The 12,790-nt window shown below is 34.9% G+C and overlaps 1 protein-coding gene across 1 annotated transcript in view; it reads left to right on the forward strand.

The window, feature by feature from the left end:
* The window catches only part of LOC107691405 (carbonic anhydrase-related protein-like), a 14,454-nt gene extending 2,785 nt beyond the window's left edge, over window positions 1–11,669 (forward strand). The window contains exons 3-9 of the mRNA XM_016489981.1: window positions 2,277–2,401; window positions 3,005–3,100; window positions 3,299–3,361; window positions 3,453–3,501; window positions 3,642–3,754; window positions 6,026–6,197; window positions 10,530–11,669. Coding sequence (XP_016345467.1) covers window positions 2,277–2,401; window positions 3,005–3,100; window positions 3,299–3,361; window positions 3,453–3,501; window positions 3,642–3,754; window positions 6,026–6,160 — 581 coding nt within the window. The 3' untranslated portion in view covers window positions 6,161–6,197; window positions 10,530–11,669. The remainder of the gene's footprint in view (window positions 1–2,276; window positions 2,402–3,004; window positions 3,101–3,298; window positions 3,362–3,452; window positions 3,502–3,641; window positions 3,755–6,025; window positions 6,198–10,529) is intronic.
* The last annotated feature ends 1,121 nt before the right edge of the window (window positions 11,670–12,790 follow it).

Genomic DNA, 12,790 nt, shown 5'->3' on the forward strand with positions numbered 1-12,790 from the left:
ACAGTATAAGTCATTATAATCAGTAATTATGTCCCCACTGGATGCAACAAATGCCTCGTTTGTAATGGGTTTTAATGTTTTTGTCTCGTCGCTCCGGCCGGGACACGGCATCAACAGTATGTGAGTATGTGTCTCACGCTTGAGGTATTCGGCCAATCACAACGCATTGGATAGCTGGCCAATCACAGCACACCTCGCTTTTTCAGACCGATGAGCTTTGTAAAAATTGACGCGTTTCAAAAAGGCAGGGCATAGAGGAGAAACAATAATGTACAGTATGTGGAAAATAATGTGTTTTTTGAACTTTAAACCGCATAAACACATTTCATTACACCAAATACACAAAATAATGTTCTTTTTAGCAAAATCATATGACCCCTTTAACTAAAACCATACTTTTTTTTTTTACTTGAAATAAAGAAAAATGTTAACTGATATAAAATAAAATACAAAAAAACAAACTTATTTTATTTCAGCTAGTTTAAAAGGCAGAATTTCTCATTTCCATTTAGTTTAACTTGATGTACTAAAATTACAAACTGAAATAAAAATTAATAAAAACTATATAGACATAAAAGCAACAAAAAAAACAAAATTAATTAATTTAGAATTAGAGCTTAGAATACAAAAACTGTATCTCAATTATACTAAAAACACTGGTCAGATGGACTCAGGGGCGATTCTAGACCACAGTAACTGGGGGGGCCAGACAGGGGCCACTTGTGCTTTTAGGGGGCACAATTTTAAAATTTATCTTAAACTACTTTAAGTAGCCTATTATTCATTCAGTAATTTTTCACCATGTCATGTATCGCTGCAATCTAGATGTAATCTATAACAATGTCAACTAAAATATGTCATATGACACACAGCAGCCACAAACAGATATAGGCTTATGTCTCTACTGAAAAAACAACAACAAAAAAATAAAAAATAAAACCATCACAGAAAATTGTAATGATTTCCACAACAAATAACATTACAAACAATCAATTTTTAACCATTAAAACCATTAAAAATGGTTTTCTGTAGTGTGTTTTAGGACATATCCCATTAGGATTGATTGGTTTTAACAAGCCACCAATAAAAGGCAACCTATTTACCAGTAGAGGCCAACAGGGTCCATTACAGTTTCCAGTAAAACCAATATAAGTCCCAGTATAACCAGTAAAACCATTACATATAACCATGTTTTATTCAGCAGGGTAGTGTCATACTATTAAATATATTTAATACGACTGACTTTGTATTTAATGTGAAGTTAATAAAAACATTGTAAGTTACTAATTAGGCTATACCAAATTCATTGTACAAAATCTGAGCAAAGAACGTTTACACTATCAAAGAACATTTTCACTTCAGTCCAGCGAATTCAAGCACTCTCAAAAACTCCCATAATAATCTCTAAAGCTGTTTACACTGTAAAATTAATATCTTACTTACATTCGTACATCTTCACTTTGTTGTTTCTGATGAGATAATTAGCCAGAGATTTCAGTCAGCCAGCGCGCGCAGTGACGAAACAGCGTGTTTCAGCGGTGACTCATCTGAACGCCTCTGATTGGTCTTTGTATTCATAAACTCAACATAATAGTATGGGATTGGTTATAATGCGCAGCGCTTTAAAAACGTGCGTGTCTCTGGCTCTGTGCCAGCCAGCGAACGCAGATTTGAATTTAGCTGCTGGTGATGTTTTTCTTTTTTTATACGCATAGTTTACAGGACAAACTGCGCATTTCACCCAAAATTGTTTGGTGTGATATGATTCCAAATTAAGGGGGGTCAAAGGGGGGGCCAAGCTTGTTGGCAGGTGGGCACTGGCCCCTAGAACCGCCTGGATGGACTAGTTTTATGGTGCTTTTTGGTGATTTTTAAGTTTGACAGGTAATGAGCTACATAATTTCTTTTTTTTTCATGTAAAAAATATCAGATTTATATGTTAGCAACTTCTTGATACTGTAATCTTATTATAGTAGTTTTTACAAATACTTTAATTTTCTAATTAAAAAACGGCAAATATCAGGCATTATATCTGCTATGGATTTATCGATTTAATGGTTGCCCACTATTTGGAACATAACATTTCATTTTAGGCTGAACTATCTCTTTAACAAAGATCACAAAAGTGGCATCACAAGATGTTTTGCTTTTCTTGGTCACAGAGAGGTTAAATGACATAAATCTGCTGTCTGTGATATACTGGCTATGCACAGTGAGCTTGTTTTGTGTCATTTCATCCTGTTCTCTTTCCTGTGTCCTTTGTAATCCTGTCTCAGTTGTGACTGGGGGCCCGCTCCCTAGTGACCATGAGTATGAACTGAGCGAGGTGCGCTTCCACTGGGGGAGAGAGAACCAGAGGGGATCTGAACACACTGTCAACTTCAAGGCTTTTCCTATGGAGGTCAGTGTCACTCCGTATCAGCATTTGCTCTTGTTGGTCCTCTCACTTACTCATCCTTTCTGATGTTTGAGGGACAGACTAAAACAAGCCTGCTTCACACCACACACATAAACAGCACATATTTATTTTGGGGCCTATATTAACAGGTCACAATATCCACACTGCATAAGCCATGCAGGCAACACCAGCACGTCAGCTGCTATATCTATTTGACTTATAAGGAAGGAAGCCTTTTTTAGCTACAAAACCATAAACTGGGACATCAATCCATGTCAAAAACAACAAGACCACATGCTCAAGTGAGGGATTTATCATCAAGTGATCTATTCATATCACCTGTTCCTGACACCTGCTCTCCTGCTCCTGGTCTTCTGTACACAAGGAGAAAGATAAGGACCCGTTCTCAACATGTTACCATGTTTGTCAACCTCTTACCATATCGCATTTCCTCAAGTTGTTGGCACAATTGCGAGTCAAACCAGTCCGAACACGGAATTGGCATAAAAGTATCATCAACTTTATGATTTGGCATACTTTGTATATGTTCATTTCAGAGTTCAGTTTATTGCAGATCACTCAATTAGTAATAAATATCTCTCACAGCTTCATCTAATCCACTGGAACTCCACATTATTCAACAGCGTGGAGGAGGCCATGGGCAAGAAAAAGGGCATCCTCATCATCGCCCTATTTGTGCAGGTATCACATTTGACTTGCCCACATATTGAAGGTCATGACGGCTACAGAAGTACTCAATAGGGTTATGTAAATAAACATGGTATCAGTGGTGTAAATATAGAAAGCCTTTCAAGAGAAAGGCTGATTTTTTTTTGTCTCTAGTCTTCTTGCAGTATATCATGCTCAGCTGACATTGGTGCTCTTATTTGTTCTATGCAGATTGGGAAGGAACATCTTGGGCTGAAGGCCATCTCAGACGTCCTGCAGGACCTGCAGTATAAGGTGAGTAGAAGAGCTGGCTCACTAGAGACTATAGCCAAAAAGACTATGACTCATACCCTTGTGACCTAAAATGTATTTTTTATGTGTACAGGGAAAGACAAAAATAATTCCATGTTTTAACCCCAACACATTACTGCCTGGTAAATAATTTATTTTGAATCTATTATACTGATATTTGTGTTTTATTTGCATGTTTTGATATTTTACCTTTGCTAACAACATCTTGGTATATGCTAGTTAAAGGTTACCAGTGCCTCCGTTGGTTTGTCTACCTCCTCAGATCCTCTCTTAAGAGATTACTGGGTGTATGAGGGCTCTTTAACCACACCGCCCTGTAGTGAGAACGTCACCTGGATTCTTTACCGTTACCCCCTTACCATCTCTCAGATGCAGGTAACACATCAACAACTATTGTTAAATATTATTATTACTCAAGTATGTATGTAATATAGTATAGTAATATATAGTAGTGGCCAAAAGTGCCTGACCTAGGAAAATTGCTATCTTTGCCCTTTATTCAAACATATTGATGTTATGTAGATTTTCTAAGCAGCTGTGTTTGGAGAGAGTAAAACTTTTGTGTGTGCTCTGCATTTCAATCCTCTTATTTGTGATAATGCATAGAAACATGCTTATTGAGGAATGCACAAACAAATACAAGGGAGAGCCAATATCAAAATATTAGTCATATTAATAATTTATTTTATTATAGTCAATGTATACTTCATTTACTGTGAGCTTTTTGTTTTTCTATGCAGTTTTTGGCATAGTAAAGTAAAACCCGTATTCCATGAGAAGTAGTAGCCTTTTTTTATTGCCAAATAATTTTGTCAGTTAAATACCTTAACCAAGTTTATTGTTTACCAATATAACATGTTCCTATGCTGATTAATTAAACTTGGAAGTTCACTAAAAACAAATATTGTCCCCTCCATAAATCACTACTGTGTATAAATTTCACTACTGTGTACTGTGATTTTAAAAAAAAAAATTTTTTTGAGTCTCTTATCCTCTTCAGACTGAATGTATTTATCGTAAAAAACAGTAATATTTTATGTTTTATTTTATGTTTAGAAAGAAAATAACAGCATTTATTTGAAACCAAATCTTTTGTAACATTATTAATGTCTTTCTGCCATTTTTCAATTCATCAGTTCAATTCGACGTGTCTTTGCTGATTAAAAACATTTCATTCAAATATCAAAATCTTGCTGACCCCAAACCTTTAAAGTAGTGCATAATGTTTCATCATCTCTCAGAACACTAATATATATTAATGCATAAAACGGGAAATCAGAAACAAACTTGACGTGACTTGAACAGACTGGGGTTTACCACAGTGATATACATCATAAGTTGAAGAACAATATACGCTGTTTGTTTGCAACTGCTTTATCTTTGATCTCAATGACTGGCAGAGCAGGGGTACTTTCAAGTAAAGGCCAGTCATATATTGATTATGAGGTCAAACATGAAAGCAGGTCAGGGTCTTGTCTGTGTTTGATGACTATAATAACATTTTTGATATAAATTGTTTCCTTCTTGGATTAAGTCAAAATGCAACACTGATATGTTATCCCCTACTTATATAGTGTATGACCCTGCTTATGTTATGACTTCAAATAAACACTTCAGACTATTATAATAAGAAGTTACAATGGATAAATAATAGCGAAGAGGAGAAAATAGACAAGAAAATACTCTTGCTTCATCATGTTTCCAAAAAAGCTCACACACAGGGTCCACATTCAACACTCACCCATGAGTAAGTAAAAGAATGGAGTTACTTACCAGTTTTCTGCCCTGTTTGTCAAGTCAAGTCAAATTTATTTATATAGCACTTTTCACAAAACACATTCAAAGCAGCTTCACAGAAAGTCAAAATGTTAATGTTCATAATATCTTAACTTTATGCCTTGTAGTCACATTTAGCAGATTAGGGCTGGTCGAAAATGTAGTTTACATCTTGTGACAATACAAGCAGTTGAGATTTGCTATATATCGCTTTTACGTGAGTATACTGTATGTATGCGAATAATGTTGGACATAAGAGCTGGGTGATAATATAGTTACATTTTGCAAGGAAATAAAAAACAGGTAGTTGAGATTTGCTATATCATGTACATCAGTTTATATGAATGTGTGTGTGTGTTTGTATAAAATTATATAGTGTAGCTATACTGTATATATGCAAGTTAAGTAGCATGTACTATAAACCTTTATGATATACTGTTAGGTAACAATGTAATTTACATTTTTCTATGGTATATCAATCAAGCAGTTGAGGTTTCCTATATAGTACCTACACTGCCATTTAATGTGAGTCTACTGTATGTATCTAAACAAGGTTGAATATATTAGTTATACAATTCATTATTAATGATTAATTTGTTCATTTACTTGAGTTTAATTCATCTTTGTTCCAAAAATGGACAAAAATATTGTAATAAATATACAGTAATGCAAAATAAATTGAATAAATGGTAATAAATTATTTATAGTCAGTAAATATTCTCAATTTTTCCATCAATGCACACTGTGGAAAGAGTTAATTTTGGCTCACATCTAACCCACCCACTGCTGTATGGAAACACGAGGTCAGACAGTACACAGGTGAATGCTGGCCTTCTTTCAACTAACATTCAACACTTTTCTCTGCCCCAGATTGAGGAGTTTCGTCGTCTCAGGTCCCATATTAAAGGAGCAGAGCTTCTAGAAGGCAATGATGGGATGCTGGGGGACAACTTCAGACCCACCCAGCCCCTGAGCGACAGGGTGGTCAGGGCAGCCTTCCAGTAAAGCCCCCACTGCAGGATCCATTTTTAATCTACCATGGGTAAATTTTCAGGAGATTGTATTCTGTTCTTTGTTTATTCAAGAGGAGCGCCCTCATTTGAGCATAATGTGATGGCTTATGTATGGCTTTGGCTCCTCTTTGTAAAGGAGGAGTTAGATTAGGCTCTTCACATTAGCTGATTAAATGCCTCATTGTCTGTGTTGCACAAGACAATGAACCCACCTGGATTTTCCAAATACAAAACTGTTAGCACTTCCAAAATTAAACAAAACTGAAGATTCATCTCCATGCGACCATTATTCTGACCAATAACTGTACAAAAGCTCTTGCTTAGTGTGCGGTGGCTTAATGGAAATAGGCCAAGTTCTCTTAGCAGTATTAGCATCACTATATACAATAGAGTGCTGCAAAGGTTAGAGTAATAGAGTAACCTACTTCCTTGATCTAGGACTAGCTGCAGCATTGTGTATGGATCTGTCTATTTCTAGAGCTCTCAGGGGGATGCCTCTGCCTGCATATTACTCATTTTGAAATGAGACTTTGAGCAGACTAATTTAGGCCATGATGATGCAGTGCTACTAAAAGACTCTGATGATGTAAGCTAAAGTATTACTTTGGCACTACTCTGTTTATATACTACACTTCTGTTAACCCATTTGTGCAAACCCAAATTTTTCTGATTTGTTTCATGCGTATAGTCATGTTAATAGTGTCCTATGTGAACATGTTCTGCATTTATTTTCCACAGGTTTTTTTTCTTTTCTTGAAAATCATATTTGAATGTGCGGCAACTATAGTTGCCGGTGGGCAAATATGTTGTATGCATACCTTTAATGTCAAATTTGAATAGGAGGAGAACATTTGGCATCTAACTCAAAATAACGGCTTTCAACAGATCAATCTTTATTCATAAACAAATTTATTATGCATAAAAGTCGAAGAACATTCGATGCAACCCCCAAAAAAGTTGCATCTAGCTTATAATCTCTTGAATAGTATGCACCCTTTCAATGTCAAATTTGAATAGGAGGAGAGCATTTGGCATCTAATTCAAAATAGCTTTCAACAGATCAATCTTTATTCATAAACAAATTTATTATGCATAAAAGTCGAAGAACATTCGATGCAACCCCCAAAAAAGTTGCATCTAGCTTATAATCTCTTGAATATGAAAACACAACTAATCCATTTGTCTTAAAGTGGTGGAACATAGTGCAGAACAAAGTGCAGCCATTAAGTTGCCCCAACAGGGTATTGTGTATCAAAAAGTTAAATGAAAATAAATAAATAGAAATAAATAAAATGAATAAAAAATCTATATAATAATATATACATTATTACATCTAATATATAATATATACATTATTACATACATATTACATCAATACATCTATATAATAAAAAGGTATACCGGAAAGAAAATTCCACATTTAACTGTTTGGTTACCAACATTCTGCAAAATATCTTCTTTTGTGCTCAACAGAAGAAATAATCTCATAGGTTTGCAACTTGAGGGTGACTAAATGATGACACAATTTCCATTTTTGGGTGAACTTTCCCTTACGTAAGCAGTTTTAGTATAAGTAGCCTCTAAGTAGCCTACAAGCAGTACTGCAGTGAAGGTACAAGTCGTTTTTTTTTACATTTACATAAACATTTTTGCATACTATACTTTGTGATGTAAATATGAAAAATATCACATTTTATGAATAGGCACATATTGATTAGGTCAAATGGATTAACCTTGACAAAAGTCCTTGATATTCATGAAATTAATGATATTCTTTTTAAAATATATGATTATTGAAATAATTATCATGTGTAGGCTACACCCATGATTGTTTGTTTATTTATTTGCTTATTGCACATACAGGTATTTTCATTCTTAGAGGTGTGTTAGTTAAATGAAAATACATGTAAATAAATAAAAATAAATATATGACATCTATATAATAAAAAAGGTATAACTGAAAGAAAATTGCGCATTTTTAGGCCCATAGTATTCAATGGCTGACTGTAGTAGGTGATTTCATATAATAATGTAAATGTAAACTAACACAGACACAGAAGTGGGGCAGTATAGCTGTGGAAAGATTGCTCTCTCATCTCCTCCTTTTGACAGATTTATTCCCTCTCAAATTAAGGTCTACTGTACAGTTGTGATGTCAGTTAAAGGGTTAAGTTATGTTTTAGGTGGGATATTATGAAAGCAAAAAGCACTAAACAAGACCAATAACCTTTATTTATGAACCTATTAACATAGTATACCCCATTTCCCCATATGTACTTACAATTCATTTGCCCACCAGTACACAAAAAACTATAGATCTCCTGTAAGATTTGTTTTAAAGGAATTTAAAGGAATAGTTCACCACAACATGAAAATTTGCTAAAAATGTACTCACCCTCAGGCCTGAACAGCAGATAAAAGCATCACAATAATCCAGTTAATCGATTAACACCTTGTGATGTTAAATGATTGACTGATTCAGATGAGATGACTGGAGAATGCAATTTTATGGACAGAGGACTTATATTTTAGCCAGAAGCAACAGTTTGAAGTTAAAAACATCCTAATGATGGATTTGTTTATTACAAACATGCAGCTTTTCACTTCACAAGACATTAATTGAGGGACTGGAGTCGTGTGGATTATTGTGTTGTTTTTAGCAGCTGTTTGAACTCTCATTCTGACGGCACCCATTCACTGCAGAGGATCCATTGGTGAGCAACTGATGTAATGTTAAATTTCTCTGAATCTGTTCTGATATAAATGGCCTGAGGATTTGTACATTTTCAAAATGTAATTTTTTTGGGTGAACCAAGTGCTTTATCATGTAACTTACAGTGCTAAATAATAGATTTTAGAAAAGCTACTCAAGCACTCTTCTTCTGTTCAGCACAGATTAGCATTTTCCCTACGTTTGTTTGAGATGATGATGATGAAATAATGTCATTCACCTCAGATTTGATTCATATAATTGATTCATACAAGCCATGAGCTTGTTATTTACACCACAATAGACAAAAACCCTTCAAACAAGGAGTAAACATCATTTCACACTTCCTACATTTTGTATAAAAAAAATACCCAACTAGGTCAAGTTTGTTGCAATCATCTTCAAACCATGGTCACGAACTCTCAGTAAATCAGACTAAAGTGAGGCTGTAAATTAGCTGAATCAGTTAACCAGTAAAATTGTCAGTCAACAGATTAGGCAATTATAAGTCTCTTCACTGATAGCATTTAAAGGTCTCCTCTGTATTACTAGGCAAATTAATAATGTTAAGACTGCTTTCTCTTCAGCTACATGCTTTTTTTTTGGCTCACATACATATTTATACCATCACACATACAGACATTTTCCATCGCTCTTACCTCTGTTTTTAATTCTCTCCCCCACCTCTCTGTCTCACACACACACACACACACACAGAGGATGCACACACTACTTCCTCTGTGCTAAGCAACAGAGAGCAGCACATGCATGACAAGCTGATGGAAGCACAGTGAGATATTGTTCAGGTGTAATGGATATCCAATGGTCACATGACTGCCTCACAAAACAGCAATGTGTGGTCGGCATGAGAATTGGGGATCCACAGATCCTAATTCTCTTCATATTTTCACGGTCCTGTGTAATGAATCAAAAAGTCCCAGTCTGAAAGTAATGGTATAGCCCTAAGAAAAAAAAAAGATATTTCCCAAACATGTTAGTCACAAAAAGATACTGCTGACCGGAATCTATACTTCTGTAATCTATAACAGCATTGCATTTATTTACATTTCATGTCTTTAGGATAAATTCTATGCATATGAATAGGGGCTTTCAAAATAGTTTCTGTAGTGATGAATTGAAATGAAAATTCTTGCCTAAAAACTAAAATTCACATTTAGCCAAATCTACAGATGCATTTATGAATGTATTGGTTCATTTTTGCATTACACATCCTGCACAATGTTTGTGTATTTGTGCATTCTTCCTGTGCGTGGATTTTTTTGTGTGCCTTTGTTTCGAGGTTATAAGTCAGCCTACTGGTTTTGCTCAGTAAGTGTCTCATTCATTGTAAAAGCGAGTTCTCCAGCAGGACATCATAATCAGACAGTGTTTACATTAAAACCTGGATCATATCACGTACATTAAATATTATCGGATCTGTTAAAGTAACAGTTTCTGTTCAGATGTCTTGGTCGCAATTTCGATCCATCCCATTTTACTTTATGCCGCCCACACCCTACACTATATCTGTATCTCTGTATCTATCTATCTATCTATATATAAATATGTGTATTTAATATATATTTATATAATATATATAAATATATCTCTATGCATGTAGCATATTTAAACCTTTTTTTTTATTTTTCAGAGATTTTAATGATGAAGAACTATTGATGAAGGCTCTACAAATGTCCTGGCTAAAGTGAAAGTTCATCACTTCCTGTAGAGTTGCTTGGGCAGCGTTTTGTAGTCAACTGCCCTGAGTATGGCCCTGATGTGCGCAAAAGCTGCTTTTACCATTCATTTAAAAACACAATTATACTGGATTTCATGTAAACAAGAGGAAGCCAGTGAGCATGAAGAGATGCCATGTGATAAGCTTACAATTGTATAAGGAAAAGTGAAGGAGCATATTAACACTTGATGTATATTTTTAGAATACTGCAATTATGAAGTTTAACAATATATAGCATGTGTGTAGTCCTATAAATGTGGCTTTATAGGAATGTAATACTACACAGTAATAATATACATGACTGACAGATAATGTAGGCAGACCCATTTCATACACAGTTTGATATTTGATTATTTCTGATATTCTGATATAATTTGACATGGTCAGAATCAGTTGAGTCATATCAGAAGGTATGGTCTGTACATTGAATGCTTTTAAATACTAGCACTGAAATAAATTCATGCTGTTGAATGAACTGATTAAATCTCTGGTGACTGGTTAAGTTTTTACCTGCTCTATGATGAATGAACAGAATATGAAGGACTGCTGGTGCATTATCCTGTGTTTAATGTTTGTTTTAAATTCACTTTGATAGTCTATGTGTAGATAGCTGTATTACTCACATCTGCAGTTTCACGGCTTCTGGCTGAGCAGGTGGCATACAGCAGTTTAATAGATAACTATAGTCTATATTGGTCTTTCATTATCTTGCTTTACACAACTTTTTAGCAATGCTGTACATCTCTTTGTAGTCCCACAAAAAAGAAAACATGGTTCATTGACAGATATGTGTGTCTGTATGTCGTATTATTTTTGAAACCTGAAAAGCCACAGATGCTGTTGTTCTGTTGTTCTCGTGGGAAACCATGTTCAGGTGAAAAGAACTGCTTATGCATACCTTAAAAACCCCCTTGTCGTCATAATGATTGACATGTAAGGAGTAAGCATATACAACCTGACATTTACAATAGAAAGCACAGTCATTTCAATAAGATTCTCACTGTAATTTCTGACTGGATATTTTTTGTGGGCAGTAATTATGTCATTACGAAGGCCTACCTATATGTATTGTATTTCAAATAAAGTACATTTTGAATGCATTTTATTATTTTATTTTTTCAATTTAATTTTAATGTGTTTTAATAATTTTATACAAATGTTTTTATTTGGCATTTTAGTTTATTTCAGTTTAGTAGGCCAATTTTACTACTTCATCCTAAACTTATTACAGTTAATTGCCAATATCTAATTTTCAGTTTATTATTATTTCTGCTTCAACAATACCATTAATTATGTTTCATCAAGTGACCACATGTCCCTGACACTTTGGTTTCATATAAGGAAACCTTACTGAATATTTGCTTCAACTGAACATACCTCAGTCTACACACAAAGCTACCCCAAAAACTTTACTGTATATCTGCCATTATGATGTTAGCATGCTGTCATTTGGGGCGTTGATATGAAGCACTGACTTTATATTGTAATCGCATGACCTATTCTACTGGTCCACGAGGAAATTATAACATCCCTCATAGCAACTAGCATATGCAGCTCCACCCAGCAGCTTCAAAGCCTCTAAAACAGTATACTGAAGCACTGAAGTTGTTTGTCTTCTGAATATAGAGGATCCACACCTGTGTATACCTAAAATGTCAGAATCTTGTTTGTTGAAAAGGCATAATTGTATGAAGACACACCAGAAGAAAAAATACCATGGTAACACGCAAAGTACTATGGCACATGAATAACATAATATTTCAATATCATGGTATATATCGCAGTACAATGGTTTTATCATCACTGCACCGTTTTTCTTAGGGTCACAGTTGTCTTATTTCCTTGCATGTTGCTGCAATAGTGTCTCTTCTGTGGGTAGAAAGACATATATTTGGACCAAATTGGCTGTATTTTTGTCAGTAGTAACGGTTGTATAAAGAGATGTAGTTGTCATATCACTTTATGACTTTTACACGGCTGATATCAAATAACTTATAGCGACCGAAGACGAATACGTCGAGTGAAAGGCGCTAGAGCGCCCTCAGCTGTCTGTGAAAGAAATGACAGCAACAAAAATCACCGACTGCTCATTAGATGCATTACACAAATGAGGGCAATTTAAAGGCATTGCGAGGTTCACGACCCAAAGATAGCACTGGGGTCAGTATAAAGAT

The sequence above is a fragment of the Sinocyclocheilus anshuiensis genome, unplaced genomic scaffold (genome assembly GCF_001515605.1).
Source record: "Sinocyclocheilus anshuiensis isolate Anshui unplaced genomic scaffold, SAMN03320099.WGS_v1.1 scaffold842, whole genome shotgun sequence".
Lineage (NCBI taxonomy): Eukaryota > Metazoa > Chordata > Actinopteri > Cypriniformes > Cyprinidae > Sinocyclocheilus > Sinocyclocheilus anshuiensis.